This window comes from Microtus oregoni, unplaced genomic scaffold (assembly GCF_018167655.1).
Source record: "Microtus oregoni isolate MIOR12 unplaced genomic scaffold, Mior012 000001F_ref0000356, whole genome shotgun sequence".
Classification (NCBI taxonomy): Eukaryota; Metazoa; Chordata; class Mammalia; order Rodentia; family Cricetidae; genus Microtus; species Microtus oregoni.
In genome coordinates this window covers 84,422,035-84,443,854 of record NW_024543060.1, presented here as the reverse complement: position 1 = coordinate 84,443,854, position 21,820 = coordinate 84,422,035, and the positions used below count along the sequence as shown (strand labels likewise).

Below are 21,820 nucleotides of genomic sequence, written 5' to 3'. Positions count from 1 at the left end.
GTCTGTGACCTGTGCCCTACCTTGTGCCAGCCCTTGTCCCTTAATATTCAGACACTTCCTGCCCAATTCCTTTGTCACATGGGCAGTACTCTGTTTACTGTATCAAGTCTGTGCCTGGTCCTCTCAGGGCTGACCCAGGGCTCCTGTCCCCAGCCTTCACTTGTGAACACTCTCCTCTGAGTCTGGGGCTGGTGGCCCAAATGTGCTGCTGCTTATGTTCAAAGGGACACTGGGTAGCTCAGGAACAGGCTGTGTTCTGCTTCTGTGCCGCTTCCTGGGGCCTGCAGCCCCGGGTCATTTTCGGTTCCTCTTAATAATGAGGTTTCCAGGATCTATGAGCATTAGGGCCTTTCGGTGGAGGAAGAAGGGTTGTGCCCAGGCCAGGGTGCCAGAGTGCCTCAGGAGAGATGAAAAGGTAGCTACGTGGATCCAATTGGAGCCCCGTGTTGCCAAATTCATCTGCACAGCCAACTAATTCGGCTTTCAAAGTTGGATCCCTCCGGCGCTCTCTGATCTCCTGTGCGCAGGAGGAACTCCCCCACTTTGGGGCCACCTACCCTTACCCATCTCTTCCTTTTTACTTCTGGCAAGCACAGCCCCCTCCCCAGGCCTGGGCTTTCCTCTTGCCCCTCTTGCCATCGTCTATCTCACCTAGTCCATTCCCTCCCTTCCTTTGCTCCTCTCCTCTCCACGGATACATCCTTGAGTGTCTCTCTTCAGCAGGACAGAGGGGGAATGTGCAAAAGTTTCCAAGGAGGGGAGGGGGGACCTGGCATTTTGTTCTCACAAGAAACTTCCTTTATTTCAGGGTTTGTAATCTCACCGCTATCTGCCTTCCCTCCACCCCCTTGGGTGATGTCCTGACCACAAACCTAAGAGCCTTACTTCTCCCTTCCTTGCACACATCAGAGGCACACCAAAGGCTGTCGTGTGGGGACCGGATCATCCACATTGCTTGGCACAGAAGACGGCCAGGCCCTCTGGGCTAGGCAGAGGGAGCCGCCACTGACTTGAGGGCTCTCTCGTCAACAGTCTCCAGAATTCCGGAAACTGGTATGGTGATCTGGTCACACTGCTACTCAGGCCCACAGTTCTAACTCTGACTAATCACCCCTGCACCTTTTGGGGATCTCCTTATGAACTTAGGTGCCTGTCCCCCTGTGCCACACAGGACGCAGACCAAACCTGGATGTCCCCCGACCCGGATCTCTGGATCAGAGGCAGTTTAAAAAGTCTCCCTAGAGAGACTGATGTTTGAGCCGCCGAGGGAACCACAGGCCATGAGATCTGTCATCAGCTAACATGAGGTTTAGGTATGTCTCACCTATTGGAGACAAGTCTCTCCTCTTTGGATGACAGACCAGTTGGCTGTCAGCTCACAAAGGGCATTCAGAGGCTGGCATCACCCATGCCAGCCTCGAACCTACAGAATCTCATCTATGCTGTCTGCCTTGATTTTTCCCATATGCAAAATGGCCAAAAAGGCACTCATCTCTCCGGACCATCAAGACAACACAAGCTCCCAGCCTGATGTATAGCAACAGCCTGATGTCCGTAATAGATGTCAGTTGTCATTACCGTCCCCACCAGACCCTGGAGTCCTGGAAGGGGATATTACTGATGGTTGCTGCTTGCTTAGCATCTGTGAGCTGAGCAGGGCAAGAGGGCTGGGGCAGTCAGACTCCCAAGCCCCCTGATCCACCAGAGGGAATTCTACTGAACGTGAAAGTTCTGCCCAGGCCTGGCTGGGTGCCACTTCCTCCTGGGCACGGTGCCACACCCCCGCTCACCACCAAGTGCTCCACACTCTCTTGAATCAGCACAGAGAAGAAATCTTGACCCAGAATGCTTTGCTCAAGGGGGCTGCTTGGGCTTGGAGCCCAGACTTTCTGAACACTTCACTCCTTTCTAAGGAGTGCCTGAGAGCCATTCCTGAAAGCTTGGTGTAAGGATGAGCGGGAAGTGGATGGCAAACCAGTAGCCACACCAGTGGTTGCAAACCAAACCAAACCAGCAAACAAACAAGCAAAACAACAACACAATGCCCACAGTGAATGCACTAACCCCAGGGATTCAGGCAGCCAGCGAGGTGGGCAGCTAGGGAGCTGGGGAACACAGCCACAGATAGCAAGCTTTCTGTTTTCAACACTACCCCCCTTCCCAGGGCCACAGCTTTCTTTTCTGCTACCTCTGGGGATTATATACAACAGCCACGGGGATTCCCTGAAGGAGTTTTCAGAGAGGAGATCGGTGGACACCAGCCCAGGGCTTTTGACTTAGCAGGGCCAGCTGAGGACGAAGACATGGGGGCCTGGTGAGAGGGCCTGTCACCTGCACTCCACAGCAGTTGTGGCCCATCCAACCAGAGTGAGACTCAAAAGTGGTTGACCCCAAAAGTAACCACTTGACACCTCCCCAGAGCAGATAATGTGTACCAAGTAAACAGAAAAGAAGGCAGATTTCATTAATCTTGACAAACGGCCATTGCCTTGGGAATGGGGAGAGTCGGTAAATTTTTGTTTAATGTGCATCTACTCGTAGGATTGCATTCAACATTAAACTGGGCACAGCCTAATTTAAAGTGCTGCTTGTGGATCTCAGCTTAAGCAGCCCCGTTAAAACCTGTGGCATAACCATGCATCTTCTTCAGAGTTTAATTAGATTTCTAAACCAGCTGCAAATACACAATGATGCCGTTCTGCTGGACTCTGGATGGCTGGAGAAATCAAAGAGGAGTAAGAACCTTCCATCCCAGGACCTCAGAGAGCTGAACAAAGACCAGGTGCCAGCAAACACCCTCATTTTCATTTTAATATTTTATAATAATAGCTCGTACTTATGGGGTTCTTGCTCAATACTGAGCCACGGCATACACGTTCTCATCTGTGTTTAAATGAGCCCGGCAATACCCATCTTTTGTCAAGGTCCCAGGTAACATGCCAAGGAAGCTGTCTGAGTGCCAGCAGACCCAGCCCTGGGCTCCCAGGCCCACTCTGCTAACCATGGAAACCAGAGAGAGTTTGCATTCACAAAGATTTTAAGATGCAATTAAATCCAACCACATTCCATAGTCACTTCAAGAAAGTGAACTCTGAGGACAGAAGGCTCACTGGGGATTTGCTTTAATGCTGAATGCCTGGGAAGAAGGGACCATCATTAGCTGTCAGCATATTGGCAAGTAATGAGTATTTCAAGCCTGCTGTAGAGGACCCAGGAAATGTTTGTGCTCATCAGCATCTGAAATGTTCCCTGGCCTCAGAAAGGGCTGGCAGGACCAGGAACGCCAATTAATGTCAAAGGTAAGAGGATGAGCTCACATATCAAAATCTTACCTGAGAGATTCCTAAATGAATTACAGGGACCGCTAACAGAACATACAAACCAAAAAACCCACCATTTTTTTTATTTTTTATTTTATTTTCCGTACAATCTAGAAGGCCCAAGATCAAGTACAATTAAATGCTGACACCGTGGGGCATTCTGGACTTGGTCCATAAAGACACCAGCGTGTGCTAAAAATAGCTGCCTATTGTCTTACCTCTGACCCTGCAGCGCCCTGTGACACCTACCCGGAGGAAACCGGAGAGGCAGACAGACATCCAGTTCGTGAGGAGCTTCTCTACCACGGACTCGGTGCGCCTCAGCATGAGCTTGGGCTGCATATTGCTACACTGCTCCATCAGGTCCCGGGTCAGCACCTCCAGGATGCTGGTCAGGTAGACCAGTTTGGTTTGCAGAGCAATGGTGAGGAAGGAGGCGAACAGACACCTGTTTGAAAACAGAGCCGCGGTGAGCCATCAAGCCCCGGACCCTGGGGGACTTCACCGGTTTCCATGGAGTCTTGCCGCAATAGGGGATTGTCTTCTGAGGAGCCATTTCGTGTTGTTTAGATTCCAACCAATTCTGTCCTTATGCCATAAATTTACACACCAGGCCTAAGGACCCACATAGCTTGTGCCTGCCTCATACACGAAGCCCTGGTTTTGATTCCTAACAGGGCATATATTGGATGTGGCAATGCTTGCCATCTCAGCACTAGGGGGTAGACACAAGAGGATCAGTTGCATAGTGACTTTTAGGCCAGCCTGATGGGTACATGAAACAATAAACAAACAAACCACATCAATTTCGACTTCGGGACATTTTCTACGTTTCTAGCAACAAAAAGTGAGTCTCTTTCCCAAAAATTTACGGTGCTTTTAAATTTAAAAATAACAGTTCTGCTTTTTTTGGTTGAGAATTTTTCTCATTTCTTTTTTGGCGTTGGGGGTTTTTTCAGGGTTTTTCAGGGTTTTGCTGTGTGTGCGCGCGCGTGCATGCGCGTGTATTTGAGCCTTTGAGACAGAATTGGTGTTGGGCTGATGTGATCTGAGCTGCAGACAGCCCGGCTGTATAAACACCCTGTCAACAGCCCTGGGAAGGTGCACACCACGTTTCAGGCAGTGGTTTGGGAGCAAGGAGCGTGAGGGCTAAGGATGTAGCTCAGTGAGAAGCGAATGTTCAGCATCTACAAGGCCCTTGATAACCAGTCCTTCAAGAAAAAGGCAGTGGTAAAACAAGTAGCTCGGGGTTTCATTTGTTTCCGAGACGGTCTTTCCACATAGCCTGGCTGGCCTATAATTTGTTACGGTCTCAGACTCACAAGAGACGTAGATGCAAGAGGATCTGGACCATGGGCTGGTCTCAAAGTCTGTCTTCAGTGTGCTGGGATTAGAGGCATGTGCCATCATACCTGTTGGGCGTTTAGGTTTTAATGTGTCTGCTTAAGTGCTTAGCAAAACACAAAAGTATTAGCACGTACCTGTCCTTTACCGAGAAGTTCTTCTGCTTTTCAAGGGTATGGATGACGGTAACTAGGAAGCTTTTGTTACAGATGAGGGCATCCAAGGCTGTGAGACTCTCGTTCTTGTCATTGGCGTCTCTATTCTGAAAGGGGGGAAAAACAACATAATAATATAACAGTAGACTACATAAGATAACATAACTTAGTATATAGTACACAAGTTGAAAGAAAATAGCTCTACAATGGGTTTTCCAAGACAACGAATGATTTAATATTGAACTTATGATCCCCCAAAAAAAATCCACAATAAAAATGCAAAGTAGTAATAGCCGTGATGACAATGACGGTAATGACATGGAAAGCCAGTCAGCTACTGGGCAAGAAATGAAAACTGAGCGACTTACATGCATATCTTCAGTGAAGATGTGTGTGAAGCCACCTGACTGAGAGGAAGAAGACACGCTTATTACTTGTGACATCCAAGGGAAGCGAATAGTGCATTTTCGTTATACTACTCAAGTCCATTTCAATAAAGCAGAGGTGCTGTTTGCTAATCTGAAGATCCCTCGAGCTTGTGCCTGTTGTGTAGCCTCCAAGACGTAATGAGTAACTATTGCGTGCTCCAGAAACACCTGTGACTTCTGGAAGCCTCTTTGAATAGTCGCCAGCACACGTCAGCCTCATTTTTATTGGAAGATTCCATTGCATTTGAAAAAGAACGGACTCAAAGAAATGGTGGTGGGAAATTATGGGAATGTCAGACCTCTGTCAAGGAACTGACCTGTAAAGATAAGGCCCACACAGTGCTGACCCCTAAGGGTAAGGTTCACACAGTGCTGACCCCTAAGGGTAAGGCCCACCCAGTGCTGACCCCTAAGGGTAAGGCCCACCCAGTGCTGACCCCTAAGGGTAAGGCTCACACAGTTGAAACAGCTTTTTGTAATTACATTTACTTAAAGGGGAGGGGGAGGGCATGACAGTGTGTGTGTGTGTGTGTGTGTGTGTGTGTGTGTGTGTGTGTACACACATACAACTCTTGGGAGTGGGTTCTCTTTTATATGAGTCCCAGAGACTGAATTCTTATTGTCAGGCTTGGTGGCAAATGCCTTTATCTTCCGAGTCCTCTAGTGGCCCAATAATTCATTCTTGACCTTCTGTTGGAGTAGTACCCTGGCTCCCTGCCTCCCTGGCTCCCTGCCTCCCAGCTTCAAGGTCCTTTCCCCATTTCATTGTTTCATTTGACTTTCCTTCTTCCAAGAGATTAGATATTCTGTTTACCCTGTCTCTTCTATTTTCAGAAGGACAAAAGTTAGTCTATCTACTGGAGGAACAGAAGTCCAGGTCATTCTTCCTGACATTGGGAATCTGAGGCGTACTGTCTGAGAAACTGTCTCAAACACAAATCAGTAGGCAGAGCAGTGGCTATGTGGGCCTCCTCTTCCTTTGCCGTCTTGAAGGAACTGACCAACCAAGTTCTTTGGAGCACCCAAGCTCCAGGGCCAAGCACTTGGCTCCAGGTCAATCAGCAAAGCGTCTTATTAACACTTGGCCTTATCTGCTGCCTAGGCACGTGGTAAGGGGCCTGGCCTTGGGGCACGGCCTTTCCTTTCCTCCCTCTTATTGCTATAAACTCGGTTTTGACTTGGGTTCCATCAGAGAGTTTGGAAAAATCAAAAAATCCCTGGTGGTTACTTCTTGGGTCCTCTCTCTTAATGGCTCCTCTGACTTCTGGCTTTCCATTTGCCTTTCAAGATTACGCTTGAACTCTGAGTTAAATCAGTCACTTCGGGTCCTTGTGACTATTTCTCTCTTGCCCTGAAATAACGTCGTGTTATGCTGGGTTTCCTTTCCTTTGGAGACACTCAGCAGTGTTCCTGGACACTCATCACTGTGCCTTGTCCCTGATTACTGCCTTCAGAAGATAGGAGAATTTCTTTTTCAGGCCACGGCTTACGCTATTCAGCACTCAAGGGCAGTCATTAGTTGTAGAAGTCCACACAGTACTTATCTCAATGCTGGACAATCTCTGCTATTTTATTGCTTTTAAATTCTTAATGGGGATCTCAGAGAGCTGGGAACTGGGGCTCGCAATGTGAGCCTCGCCCTGAGTCAGGGACTTGAATTTCCCTCCGTTTCCCAGGTACAGCAAGCAGACGTGGCAGCCAACAGCCAATCTCGGTGCCTGGTGTTCTTGGTGGAGAAGTCAAAAGGCTGGCCTCTTTTTAGTCTTCTTGATTTATAACCCAAGACTTAGCATCCCCACCCCCCAATATAGCAGGTGTCTTGTGGCAATGTCCTAACCTCCTGACAACGTATTCTATATCATAGTGCCCAATGCTAGAATTGGAGAGAAGCTAGAAATTGCTTCCTGCATGAGCCTGTGTTCCTAGGCTTCTGGCCAAACAAACGGAGCCAAGGTGCTTCTGGCAAGGTGATATAAGCTCTTCCCATGGCTTGAAGAGATTTCTGACTTTGCTGACCACCCTGGATCTAAATATGGTCATTGGGATTAATGTGTTCCAGGGCGGGGGGCGGGGTGTCTCCCTGGGGTCACCAGAGACATCGGGCTATGAGACAGAATGAGTGAGAGCTTTGCCAACGGCTTGGGAGGGTGAATGAAGAGTGGATGACAAAATGGAAGTGTCTGTCAGGACAGGGGTGAGGCTGCAATCCAAAGGACACTGTGCACGACTGCACACTGTACACACTACTTCCTGAGACTCTAGAACAGCTCGCAGCTCCGTTCATACACCTGCATCCATTAAAAGAGGAAGCTACAAACTGATCCACTAAAGAAAAACTGCCCGGGAAGAGACCATAAAACTTCTACCTGGCTAAAAATGCCGGCCATCAACTCAAATTCCCTGGGTGTCCACTTTCCTCCTCTTTGATGGCACCGCTTTCTGTTTCCAATTGAGAAATAATAGTGACTAATCTAGAAGCAGCCGTGCAAGTCAGGCAGATAAACATAACAAATAGGCGAGCCCGCAATTGATCGATCTTTCAATGAATTAGCTCACTTCCCAGCAACGAATTCAGTTCAAAACTGGTAGTAAAAAAAATAAAGCAAAAACCATCACTCTAAAACCTCGGACCATCCTGGGTTTTTGTTACCAGGCAAAGAGGAATCGCCAGTGGCCTGTTGCTTCTTTCTACCCTAATCAATGCAATTAATAATGGTCCTCTTCCCTGCTCGGCTTGAACTTAAGGCAGGATCTTGCATTATTATTCAAGGCTCAACCTGCGGATGATGATCAATGTTCTTTTACCTCAGGGAAGAAAGTTCTCAGAGCGAAGTGTTTGTAGTCAAGGAAGGGTACGGTTCCAAAACTATCAACCACATCCAATTTATCCATCTGCAGCTCGGCAAACCCTGAAAGACAGAATCCCAAGAGCCGCATTTTCACAAACACTGGATAAGATCCTCTGCTGTTTTGTCTAACACCGAGTACGACCTTGGTTTTCATTAAAGAAAAAAAAAACAATAGATAATTACTCGGCTGGTTGCAGAGAAGGGGCTAAAATAGGACACAAAGCCAGGCCCATACCCTGCTGCTCAGTTGTCTATTATACCAATAGTTTTTATTATGAGGCGCTCTCCACATAAGGGCAAGAACGAAGACAAAAGTGAAGCGGGCTTGTTTCTCTGAAAACAAAATCTCAGAGCTTACCATCACGTATCTCTTTCCGGAGTTCGCTCTCCAGCAGTTCCAGCTGTTGGCTCTGCTTCCTACTCAGCTCCTTCGACTTGTGCCTGGTTACCACCACGGCCACTGAGGAGACAGAGGCGCTGCGTCAGACAGGGAGAGTGACACAGAAATGAAGACAAGGGAACGAAAGAGGGAGGAAGATGGAGAGTAGGAAATAGCTGGCAAAAACCTATCTTAGGGCTGGGGGTCTGGCCTGGCATCAGAGCACTGGCCTGGCATGCCCCCGGCCCTGGTTCCTCCTCCAATGCCACAAAAGCAAAAGGAAAAATAAGAGTTTAATTTTATTAAAGGGACATTTCCATAAGAGGTTGTTCTAAAGAGGAAGGTGTTAAACATAACAGAGAAGAAAAAAACCCACTCAGTCCTCTTAAAGTGAAAATGAAATCAAATAACCTTTGCTTGTAACCAAAGATCCCAGCTGACTGGAAAGTAATGAAACAAGCCGAGTTTCCCTGCAGCCACTGGCCATTTATATTGTTCCGTTCTTTTCTCCACATCTCTAAACATCTCTGGAGAAATAAAGCAACGCTGCAAATGCAGGGCGGAACCACAGGTCCATCCTGGCTACGGGAGCCTAACTTGCATAGTTCAGAAAGGGTGACATAAAGTAAGTCATCGGGAGCCCCCACAGCAAACTGACTGCCTTGGTCCCCGCCATGACTCTGAGCCGTGCAGTCTGGGTAGTCAACGGAATGAATCCTGGAGCTCGGGTTTATAGCCCACTCCGTCATTTCATTTACTGCCTGTGTGACCCTGAGCAAATCCCTTAGCATCTCTGTGCTTGCCTGCCTTACCCACAAGAGCTGAGACGGAGACGAGATTACAAGCAGTAAATCAAGAAACCACATCGACCAGAAGAACTAATAGTTGGCAACTCTCTTGCGTTATCCCAGAAGGATCTCGTCTTTGAACATATATCAGACCAATGGGATTGGTGAAATGGCTGGGTCAGTACAGTGTATGCCGTGCAAGCATGAGAACCCATGTAGAGCCAGAGACACCCACAGCAAGATGGGAGACAGGGACTGGGGACTTCCCAGACGCCCCAAGGCCAGCCACCTTGCTGTATGCAGTGATAAACAAGAAACCCTGTTAGCATTACAAAGTTGTCCTCTGCCAGCAAAGCGTGTGCTATGGTGTTTGGGCATCCCTCCCTACACACACGTTGCCCTCTGCCAGCTACATGCATGCTATGGAATTTGGGCATACCCCCTACACACGGACAAATGTGTGTGCGTGTGCGCGCACACACACACACACAAGTTGTCCTCTACCAATGTGTGTACTATGATATTTGAGCATCCCTCCCTACACCGAGAGAGAGAGAGAGAGAGAGAGAGAGAGAGAGAGAGAGATTCTTTTTAAAGCCATTACATGAAGGAATGGCTACTAGCAAGCACAATGTTTGTTCAACACAGCTACACAGAATTCTTTCCCAGACTTTGCCACCACCTCAACAGTGCTTCCTATAATCAGGACTGTGCATTTCCATAAAGCCCAAACTGGCCCAGCCAGAGAACCCCTTTTTCCAAGAATATCAAGTTGGGACCATGACTCTTTAGGAAGCTACTTTGAACAACCCTGGCTCAGCATGCAAAGGGAGCTGGTGCATCCACACAGCAGGCTGGGTTTCCTGGCTCTGTTGGTGGCAGGCTAGGCTAAGTGTGTTTGGTGTTTTCCCTATCACATGACTGAAGGACTAGGGTAGGCTTACTGTGGCTGCTGGCGACACATCCTCCCTAGAATGAGTCAGAACGGAGGTGGTTTTTTGAGAAGTTCTGCAAATTACCTAAAAGGTCAAAAATGACCTCTTAAAAGTCTGGGATGAGACCAGAAATTTCTAGAAGTCACAAAGTGGCCATAGCTATCTGGCGAAGCCGAGAGAGCTGAGCATGTTCGACTGCAGCAGGAGCCCGGTGCGGAGCTCAGCATCTACACAAGCAATCTTCATCGAAGCCTGCGTCAACCAGGACTTTATTAAAATGCCAAACCAAATTTTAGATCGCAAATACATGACAGAGGTAGACAACTTGGGGAAGAACATAAAAAAATACCTGAAATAATCACCGACAAGGCAAAATAGGGTATCTGAAAAGCAAATTCATCTCCCCAAACAGTTAACCGCCCAAGTATATCTTCCCTCACAAGAGCGTGAACTGCCCCAAGGAAAGCACCAGCCCTTAATTTGTCTCATGATCCAGAGTCATCAACATCACATCCAGTGCTCAGAAAGAGCAAAGGAAAACAGTGGGAAGGAGGTCCAAGGTCCCTTGCCTCCAGGTCCCTACAGGGTCAAAAAGACACCAGGTGTACTTAGAGGAAACGCTACATCACTTGAGAAAGAAGGGGAAGAAACAGAATGAAAAGGCCACACATGAAATGGCTGCAGGCACCAGCTGAAGAGCGATGGGTAGAGACCCCACCAGGCAGCAGAGACTAGGGTGGAAATCCAGGGAGCACATACCTTCTTCAAGCAACAGCCCTGGCAAGGCTCTAACAACTGATGCTAGGTACAACTGGGATCTGATAGTTTAGACATCTCACGATCTCAACAACAATTTAAAATGTGTTACCCTAATTTTGATATGTCAACGTCTTCAGTTAAAAAAAAAAAGAAAGAACCTCTCTGTAGGACCCAATAAAACATCGACAGTCCGAATTAATCCAGTGGTAGTCGGTATGGCCCCTCCGCATCCATAGGAAGAGCAGCATGTTGGAATGGGAAACACAGACACACTTGCAAAAGCTGATTCCCCCAGGAAAAACGGGACAAGGGGTGGATAGGAGGTGGTGCTTGGTGGGCTAAGGAGGCAGGATGAGATGACCAAATCCTGGGGGCCCCCATTTGGACTTGTTTTTAAAATGGTCCCCAGGACTTTGGGAGCCACCTGGATATTTCTCAAACACACGGTACCGTCTTGTAATCCGGGTCTTTGTTACTGACACACCCTAAGAACTCGCTAGGAAGGCCTCAACGTGCACCTTTTACCCTTCTCCCAAAGTATAAGTTGGGCTTTCACCCATCAATAGTTAAGGAAAACCAAAGATGCTCCTAAAAGCTGAAGATCTGCCTGCGCTGAGAAGCCTCAGGGAATAGTTTCAGTTTCCAACAAACTGAAATGGGGGACTTACCCACAATGACAATGGCCAGCAGGATGGGAAGCGCGATCAGAAAATACCACGTGGAAGGAACAGATTCCTGCTCCACATAGAGTTCTAGGTTTCCCAGCTTGACCTGATGGAGACAGATTGGCACCATGAGCCCCAGGGGAGGCGCGCACCTTAGGCAGGTGCACTGCACTGTCCTGATAGACTTCCCGCAAGATACAGAAGCCGTGGGGTGGTGCGGGTCTGTAGGCGTACCAGGCTGGTCTGTAGGTGTGCCAGTGCTGGCCCTCTTTGTCCTGAGGCTTACCACTGCAGAGGTGGGCTAACACACATGCAGAAGGGCCCTGGCCTTTCTCCACAGGGGTGATTCCATTGCTCTCTCTTCCACCCGGGGCTTCCAGGCAGGAAGGTTTTGAATGCTGCACTCTTGGTGAATATTGGTTTGGCAAGGATAACCAGCTGATCCCTGAGGGCATTTTCCACTTTCTGCTTTTTGTGGGGTGAGGGGTCAGGGGGCTAAGAAGAACTTGGAAATTACACTTGAAAAGGGAAAAACTCTACATCTGCACTCTTTCTTCATGGTTGCACACACACGTGCTGAGGCAGCCCCGCGGGACCCAGGCTGCCCTAAGGAATCACCAAGAAAAATGACTGGGCTGGTACCAGGTCTTGGTGGTCCAGCTTTTCTCTCCTTGTAGAGTCTTGTTAGTCTGTTCCGTGTCTCATTCTGTCATCTCTGAAATGGGATGTTGACAGGGCCTACAGGTGGGCAATGGTAAGGACCAAAAGTCTCTGTCCTATAGGATGCCAGTTCACCCCATCCCTGTATTCATTACCTCTCTAGTAGATGCCCCGAATCAAACACCAAGCCCCCGGTCCTAGTAATCTCTGGCCCTCCCTGTGAACTCTCTAGTCTCCTGGGACTGCTCCTCTCATTCCAGCCATGCTGACCCACTGGGTGTGGATGAGACCTAGCCAGCAGGTATCTGCCTCAGGACCCTGGGATCCTGAACTTCCCTCTGTCCGGTGTGTCCGTGCACAGCGGCTCCTTCTCTTCCTCCTCCCTGAGGCCCTCACTCTGACGTCACCTTTCAGGCACACATTCCCACAGTTAGACTCGCCCAATTTCCCCTCACTCCCACTGTCCTCCCTAAACATTGCTTCTTCGCTGCCCTCCTCCACTGGGAAGCTCGGGAAGGCAGCTGTTTCTGTCTGCTTTCTGCTCTGCTGGGTTCGAATCCCAGTACAGGCACTTGGGGGCCGTGCTGCAAACTGAGGATGCAAGTGCGTGCCACACTCGACTAGCGTGGAAGGCAGGGCCCTTGTGGGATTGGTTGTTGCTGATTTTGTAATGAATACTACCCTCTTTTACCAAAATGATCAACGAAGGGAGGGTCAGGGAAGTTAAATCCCTTACCTAAGGCCACGAGCTGTTCAGAGACACAGCTGGGACGTGAGCTCATACTCATTTTTGCCTCCCACTACGGTAGGTTCTTTCTTGTCTTTTAGCCAGGTTGTTGTTGTTTTTTTTTTAAACCACAAAGCAAAGTGTTGTTCTTTCTTCTTTTTGTAATGTTGGAGATTAAGCCCGGAGCCTTGCGCACCACGGGCGAACACTCTACCACTGAGCCAGAGCCCCTATCTCACAGAACGTGTTTCACACAGACTGTGCAGAGCCTCTCCCACTGGAAAGAGTCAACAGCACTGGGCATTTCCCTTCTCAGAGGGTCCTCAGTCACAGCTGGGAAAAGACGGCCAGCACATAGGAAAGGGAGACCACAGCAGAGGGAGCCACTCGCAAACCATGGCTTCTTTAATGGCTGCCAACAGAAGTTAGTGCCACCCTGCCTGTACCCACGAGGCTTCTGCTAAGATGTACCGCCTCTACATTTGGAGAAAGAACGACAGCCCAGGCATCAGTGGGTCTGGGGATGCTGCTCACAGATGCTATGGTCTAAAGGTCCAGCCAGCACAAAAGCTCATTAGGATTATAGACAATGGTGTGTTCAAAGCTTTGGCATTCGAACAAGCACATGGATGGATCTGCCTGCTATTCTGGTAGGATTACGCTTGGGCTTGCAGTATCAGCTTTATTTGTCTCCCATGTAAAGAGAAAAAAAAATCTAAGGATCTATGATTCCATTCCAATCTGGGGGTTAGGAAGGGAATTACCAAGACGCAGATAAAGACAACAGGTGGGACTTCCAGGTGACTTACGCGGACTTTCTTTGAGGAGGTGGCGATGCTGTTTGCATTCTTGATGCTTTTGATCTTGCACAGGATGGTTGTGAGATCCTGGTTTCTGGTAATATTTTCAAAACTGCAATTAAACTGTTTGTTTTCCCCGTGGAAGAGAGTAATATCAATGTCATCCTTGGAAATGTTGAAATTGTCATTTTCTTTCTGCAAGGAACATGATGATGACAAGGGACTCAGAGCACACGTGGAAATGCGCACACCTTTCCAGCCCATGACTGGGAATAGCCCACACCAAAACAAAAACAACAACAACAAAAAAAAAACATACTTGAATTTTTACTTCCAATTCTGTGTCGATCTCAGACTCCACTCGGTACCCTGTAAATCTGGGATCCTCAAGGTATTGCAGGGTCCCACACTCCAAGTAGGTATCTTGGACTCTTAGCTTCACGGCAACATTTGTACGCCCCTTGGAGCTCTTTAAATTGGGGGCTAAAAACCTGCAGGAAGTTGCTGTGCAATATTCAGAGACCTAGAGAGAAGAATGAGCCCATTAGGCACCAAAGGACCCGGGGAACCAAACTTCTGGTTTTCCCTCTATAAAACCAGGCTAGCAACACTGCGACTCTCAGAGGGTTAAATTAACCCTCTGTGAAATGGACTGAGATTAAAAACCCATTCAATTAAACGTGGGCTCCCATGAATGAGATTCCATCTGCAAAAGCGCTTAGGTTTTGACAGGGATGCACATGGATGCCAGCGTACTCAACACATAGTGTTAGGGATACTGGATTCAGGAAAGCAGTCAGGTGACGTCATGGGGGAGTGGAGGCTTTGCAAAGAGAAGCAGGATGAACGGAAAAGGAAACACTTTGGGCTCAAGAGCACAAAGGTGGCTGAGTCCTGGGAACGTGGGGTGGGAATGGAGAGCCAAGGCCAGCTGCTAACTTGCTCGTACCTGGCTGAGTCACCGTGTGTCAAAGGAGCCTACGCAGAGTGTCAGCGAGAGGCCCCAAGCAGAGAAAGCTCTGGCAGAGACTCCCTGTTAGCAGAAGTCCCTAACCACAAGGAGGAAGCAGCTTTTCAGGCATAACAGAAAATAGCAAAGAAAAGAAAAGCCGAAGGGCAGTGGGTCCCTTAAGGAACGAAGAGCACAGATCCAGGAGCGGAAGTCGGAAGCCTGACCCAGGTTATGAACAGGTTTATTTACAAAGAAAACCCATAAATACACAGCCATTTTCAAGGGTACAGGCAGGGAAACCTCGCAGGAAATGTAAGGAGAGGTTGGTGGGTGCGTTGGGGGTGTGGCTTGGTGGCAGAGAGCTTCCCTAGTATGCTTGAGGCCCTGGGTTTGATCCTTAGCACTGTAAGATAAAAAAGGAAGGGAAGGAGAGCAATGTGGAGAAGAGACTGGCAGATATGTCAGGTGGGAGAACCATTCCCTTTGTTTTCTCTAATCCTGGAGTTAAAGGCGAGTGGACAGAGGGCAGAGATGGCCATACCGGCGCAAGTACACCCTCCCTAACCACACTTTTCTAAATTCCAGCCTTCTTCCCTGCCTTAGCCCTTCTCTGATAAGATCAAAAGCCACTGGACAACAGTCCCCACCTCCTCAGTAGGGGCCTCAACACCACCGTGCTGGCTTTTTACCAGCTTCCTAAAAGAAGGACCAACAAGAGGGTAACCCTCGCTCCTTACTCCTAAACCCCCCGCCCCCCCTCCCACACACCTGTTTTACTGGGACCAACGTCTATTTTTGAACAACTTCTCAGACACCTTCTCTGGTCACCCGATTTTCTTCGAGCCCTGGAAGTGAGACTGCTGGCAGATTCTAGGCATCCCTTCTTCACCCCTGGTGCTCTCTCTTCTACACTGTTGGCCCCACTTCCTCTTCAGTAATAATGTCGAAATGACCTGCCTCCCCATTACCAGTCCAGTAGAGCCTTGCTGCAGACAGCAGTCCAATGGAGAGCTCCACGGGGGCCTGGGGATTTCTCAGTCACACTTGGACATGTCTCAGCCATGCCTGAGCATCATCTGCACATGAGCATCCTCTCTGAGTTGCTGCCTCTCTCAACTACCCTATGCACCGCTGATACAATGGTACCCATACTCATCACTTCTTGCCAAAGACCCTCAAGAGCTCCCCCATTGCCTTCAGAGCCAGGGGCACTGGGGGATCAATTGCCGAATGAAGGATGATGTTTTTAGTATGATTCTCTCTCGCATGTCCCTGCGCATTTCTCAGCGACCTGCATCACTGCTCTAGCGCAGCCTCCAGGTTCCAACAAAGCAAATGTGGTTGTTTCAGCCAAGGGTTGGTGAGGAACCTGTCTTCTGCGCCTGCAGTCACCCCCCATCCCTACCTCCTTGCCTGCCTGTCTGCCCCTCCCCATCGTCCTCCATTTGCTGTCTCGACTCCATCCACTCATACTTTGGGTGGGAAACACATCACACCTTCTGGAACTTTCTGGTCTGGAAGGAATCAGAGGACCTAGCGCTTAACATCGCCTGCCCCGCTCGTCCAGTTCCAGTGCAGGTCTGCCATCTTCTTTCAGGAAGGTGGAAAAGGGGGGGGAAGTAGCTCATTTCTCCTTTGTTCTTGCAGCCAGCAAAATGTTTTGCTTACAGTAGGTACACAGTAAATGGGACATGCTTTGGGTAAGAGAACATGTCTCCATGTCTACTGGCTCAGGCTGAGCCTCAGATCAAGAGTCACTACATGAATGAATGTGGTCCCATCATGGGGAGCTGGCCAGAATCAGACACACTACACCGTGAGGCTGGGAACTGGCCAGGAAGTGTGTCAGAAAGGGGATGGCTGTAAGGAAGATAGATTGATATGCCTCTCGTTTCTAGGCCTGAACACACACTGGTTGCCAATGGGACAAAGTTATTGGCACCCTCAGCTCTGCCGTCCCTGAAAGGAAGCAGCCCAGAAAGGCCACTCCCTCACGTTAGAGAAAAGAAGGAAAGGGAAGAGAAATCCAGAAGCACCTACAGTGACAGCCTAACTAGATAGAGGGGCCAAGGTGCAGCTGCGGTCCCTCACCTGCTCCTCACAGCACCCATGGCTTCAACCTATAAGCCCCTGGGAGACTCTCAAGGTTCTTCTCAGAGAACTGAGCCCTGATAGGGACCAGACATTCCGCACAGTCTGCCTCTACGTTGGGGACATGGGCGAGGGCAAAAGAAAGGGTCTACATGTGACCCCAGAGACAATGACAAGAGAATTTTTGTTACTTCAACACGTCAGCGACCTCCACCTGTTGGGCCACCACCACCTGCTCTTCACAGGCTCTGAACATCACACCTCAGCCATCCAGAAAGACTTTCACACATATGCAAAAGCATTATCTCATTAAATGGCTGCCACGAATCTCACACAGGGGGAACGTAACCGGCCTTATCAGATGAAATTCGTTTCTGGTTCCTCCTCCTGTGTGGCAACCCCAATTAACTCCAAGAATGAAGGCTTTCTGTCACAGGACAGACAGTGCATATCATAAAGGAGCAGAAGATTAGAATGCCAAAGTCGTAGAGATGAAATATATCCCCTCCTACGTACGCAGCTTAGTGACAGGAAAACAAAATTGTGAGCGAAAATGATTCTTCCACTTACATTCATGTTTCCCTTCAGCTCGTGTGAGATGATCAGGTTGTCAATGACGTCAAAATTCCTGCCGATGATGGTTATATTTTGCCCACCGCTGCAAGAAGTGAAAAGACAATGGTAGGCCATGGGCAATTTATACTTACCGAAAACTATCAAATGATTCACAATTCATGTTAAGCTTAGTAATATTTGGAAGACAATTAACTAATTTCAATTTCAATTGCAAGATAATTTTAGAAGTCTTTAAATGGTGCTGGTACAGTCTCATGGTTTTTAAGACACATACATATGAAAATGCAGGTCAGATCCTATTTTAATTCTGGGAAGATGCCCAAATTCTTTAATAGAATTTGAGCTTTTTTGTGCTATTTCGCCATAGATACCCAGATCATCTGCTGTACCTTGAGAGCATCTCAGGGAACAAAATTTCTTTTGGTTATTGTTTAATCTGTCTGAAGATGACCTGCTCTAATGATTTTCACCATCAAACTTCCAACCTCCCAATTATATTTTATTTAGTGAGATGGGGAAGAGGTTAGACAAGGTAAAATGGTGACATTAGACCTTTGCATTCTTGTTTAAGATACAAAGTTTCAGCGTAAGGGGAGGGTACATAAATCTTAGCAAAACCACGCTGAGTGTTACCAGACACCAGACACCGTCAAAGCGGTCACTGGGTGTGAAGTAAACAGTTGTCCGCAGCTCTGACCATCCTCAGAGGTCACCAGACAGGAACCTCGGTGAATCAGGTCCAACACTAGCGGACTCCTGTGATATCCAGGAGATAGGCAGAAGCAGGCCAATGCATGTAGGGCAGAGAGAGCTCCTGAGCCCTCTAGACACAAGGAGGAAGGGCCCATATGGCCACCTGACGACCTGCCTCAGTCTCTAAAAAAAAAACCAACCCAAGCATAGTCTACTGTTTTCAGACTGTGGCGCCTACTTCTTGCTCAAAGTTCAAGAACGAGGAGCAGTTAAGAACCACGGGCTCAGCACAGCCATGATGACAGATCACAGTGACATGTGTGAAGGGAGCCAAACATTGTGGTGAAAACCACGCATCCTGAACCCACTATCAGAAAGCTGGGTCTACTGTCTGAACTGTGTACCTGCCTCGGTTCACCCCCTGCCTAAGAGACCACCACTGGTCTCTCTGGGTTTCTGTAAGATTTAACCAGGTCAGTAGATATACCATGGCTATGTGGTAAGTACCACATCCGGTCTACTTTTTATACTTGGTCTCAGAGCAGAGGGATGGATGCATGCAAGAGTCTTGTTTTTTTGAAATCTCAATCCTCCCTATACCACTCCAGTGGACTGAAAGGTTTGCATGCAGACGCCCTGACCCCCAGGTTACTCAGGAGGAGGTATAGGTAGAGAGAAGATTTGGGGTGGGGTAGGTAATGCTAAGGATTGAACTGGGGCCTCACACGTGCTAGGCAATATTTTACCACTAAACTACATCTCCTGACCCGAGATAAGGGCCGTATGAGAGATAATGAAAGTTTGATAAGCTCACTGAGGGACCCTAATCTGACAGGACTCACGGTGTTCTGAAAAAACATTAGGGCACAGCCTTAGATGAAGGGACCGAGAGAGATGACTACCTGCAGACATAGCAGAGACATTGCCTCAGAAGGGGCTAGCCTTCCTCACATCTCAGAAGGGGTTAGCCTTCCTCACACTCAGCTCCATAACATAGAGGAAATTCTCTGTGCTGTTGAAGCTGCCCAGTCTGAGCTCTTTATTTCGGCCATAAAGGAACAGCAAACACAGTTGATGGAGGAAGGTCATTGGTTAATTATAATAAAGAAACTGCTTGGCCCTCATAGTTAAAACATAGGTGGGTGGAGTAAACAGAACAGAATGCTGGGAGGAAGAGGAAGTGAGCTCAGACTCCACAGCTCTGCTCTCTGGAGCAGAGGCCATGCTCCCCTCTCCCGGGCACATGCCATGAAGCTCCGACCCAGGATGGACGTAGGCTAGAATCTTCCTGGTAAGTGCACCTTGGGGTGCTACGCACATTATTAGAAATGGGCTAGTCCAGGTGCAAGAGTTAGCGGAGAAGAGGCTAGATATAATGGGCCAAGCAGTATTTAAAAGAATACCGTTTGTGTGTTGTTATTTCGGGTAAAGCTAGCCGGTGGCAGGAGCTGGGTGGCAGAATGCAACCCGCAGCTCCCTACAACACACAGCCACCTCCCACATTGAGGGTTTCTTTTTCCCTCTTTTTCCTTCTCATTTTTCCCCCCTCAATGCTTTGTTAGCGTTTTTATCTTGAGAGTACTTGGAAAATTAACTTCACGTCTTGTGAGATGAAGAAAATCTCTTTGGGGTTATACTCCGAAAATCTAAATGTGAATTTAAATTTGATGAGGGAGAGACTCCCCCCTCCCGTTAATATATTGGATTTATCTGAAAGAGTTTGTTTTGGAATTTCTGTCTCTCAAGGAGGATCTTTGGAAAGTAGAGGCTGCTTGCAGGCCTCAAGGTTTCTCTCAAAGTATTCAAAACCGTTGACTCCAAACTTTTGAAAAAGACAAGTTGTGAGGAGACGAGAGCCCTATGTCACAAGCAGGAGAGGCACCTGGTACAGAAGGGCACAGTGGCCGCCTGGGCTAAGAACAGTCACTGTGGTCAAAGAAAACGTCTGAGCTGTGAGTATCTCAGTAACCAAGGTGAAATACAAACAGGCTGTGCTCACGGCGCTTAAGAGACAGCTGACAACCAGCCTGTCAGGTGGCAAGCATTTTTTTGGCAAGGGAGATTTAGGTGCAGCTACCATGGCTGGGTGGATCTGTGTGCTGCTCACGATCTTACGCACACGCCCACGACCTTCCTCCTGAAGAAGAGAAGCCCTCTGTGGGTCCCTCTGTGGGTCCCGACAGTACCTGATCCAGGTGGTGGCAGGGACTATCAGAGAACAGTGAGGCAGAGCAATGTAGGACAAAGCCCCCGCCGAAGAGCAGTTCCCGCCGTCGAACTGAATACAGACGTCTTTCATCTCTTTCCGGCTCGATGGAAGTGAGAATTTCATATGGGTGTCATTTAGCACGTGGCTAACCCGGATCCTAGAAAGGGGTCAGGACACAGACACTCAGCACATTGACCGCTTAAGGTGACAACCTATGAACTTCACTTGAAGATGGCCCTGAACGATCAGAACAGTTGCATAAGCAAGGGCCACCTGTTGGGTACAGCTCTCTCAGGCTGGGCTCCTCCTTCTGCTATGCCTGTCTGCTTTTGATCTGCGTTCCTTTCAGAAGAGGGAAAAGAAGGAGAACTCTTACCTTTGCCCTCAGAAGTCTTAATGAACCAGGGCAAGAAGAGGCATTATACTAAGTTAAGAAATTATGGCTGACTTCAAGGAACAGCATGCTACTTGCTCTTGTTGGAGATACACTGAAGGATCCAAGAAGTGACATGGTGTCGGGATTTGCTTTTAAGATTTTCCAGCCACTATACCCTCTCGCCCACCCCCATGAGAAAGATGAAACAGTTGGAAGAATGCCCACCATTTTCGACTTTGTAAAGAGGCTTACTTATTGCATCTTTTTTATATGTGCTGATATTTCCAGAATTAAAAACTTTTCTTTTAAAGAAGCAGTTTCATGGGGCAGGACCCCAGGCAGACCTGACAGTTCTGCCCTTCAAAGAGCAGGGGGCCTGATTCAGGAACCCAAAGTCTTAGAATCAATGGGCAGTAGCTCCCATAGGAGCTACTGGACCTGGGGCTGATGCCCCTCCACAGTCAAACCATGATGTCCATGACGTCCCTCTGCTACCTGAAGTGACCCTTGTGTCTGTGACTTTCTAAAGCACATATTCAAGCTAAGTTGTGTTTGCCACCTGTTCGGCTTAATGGTGCTACGAGAGAATCTATTTTTATGACTGGAAGGATATTATGTGCATGATTATTAACCTTAATGCTATGACCACACCTTTGAAGAAGCAAATGTGAAAGACACCGGAGTCCGTTTCTATGTACCTTGCCCCAGATGTATGAATTTTAAGGTTTACATTTATTTAAAGTAACGCTTTAGGACGTTCATCCTCAAATCATAAAACACAAACCTGCTTATAGATTTAGGAAGGCAAAAGGTGGGGATATAGACCATTCAATCACTACACTTATCTTTTTTTCTCCCCTTAAAATAGTCATTCACTTAAGAAGTCCCTGTTAAAAGAGTTTGGGGTCATCATGGGCTCAGGCATGAGATTAACTGGGTTATTAAGGCGACGGCTTGTGAACTTGGGTTCTCCATGCAGATGTGGTTAGTGGAACGCTACACACAGAAAGGTCTCTTCGTCATTTAATTTAATAACTGTGGCATCTCAATATGCATTCAGAATGGAAATGAGGGTATAAAGAGCCAGAAACAGGGTAATGCTCCAGAAACTACT

General features: G+C 48.2%; 1 protein-coding gene across 1 annotated transcript in view; it reads right to left on the bottom strand.

The window, feature by feature from the left end:
* The window catches only part of Plxnc1 (plexin C1), a 148,398-nt gene that overhangs the window by 34,462 nt on the left and 92,116 nt on the right, over positions 1-21,820 (bottom strand). The window contains exons 11-20 of the mRNA XM_041673541.1: positions 20,308-20,487; positions 17,423-17,510; positions 14,129-14,332; positions 13,819-14,004; positions 11,626-11,728; positions 8,455-8,556; positions 8,053-8,156; positions 5,188-5,226; positions 4,802-4,926; positions 3,570-3,768 (exon numbers count right to left, since the gene is read on the bottom strand). Coding sequence (XP_041529475.1) covers positions 3,570-3,768; positions 4,802-4,926; positions 5,188-5,226; positions 8,053-8,156; positions 8,455-8,556; positions 11,626-11,728; positions 13,819-14,004; positions 14,129-14,332; positions 17,423-17,510; positions 20,308-20,487 — 1,330 coding nt within the window. The remainder of the gene's footprint in view (positions 1-3,569; positions 3,769-4,801; positions 4,927-5,187; positions 5,227-8,052; positions 8,157-8,454; positions 8,557-11,625; positions 11,729-13,818; positions 14,005-14,128; positions 14,333-17,422; positions 17,511-20,307; positions 20,488-21,820) is intronic.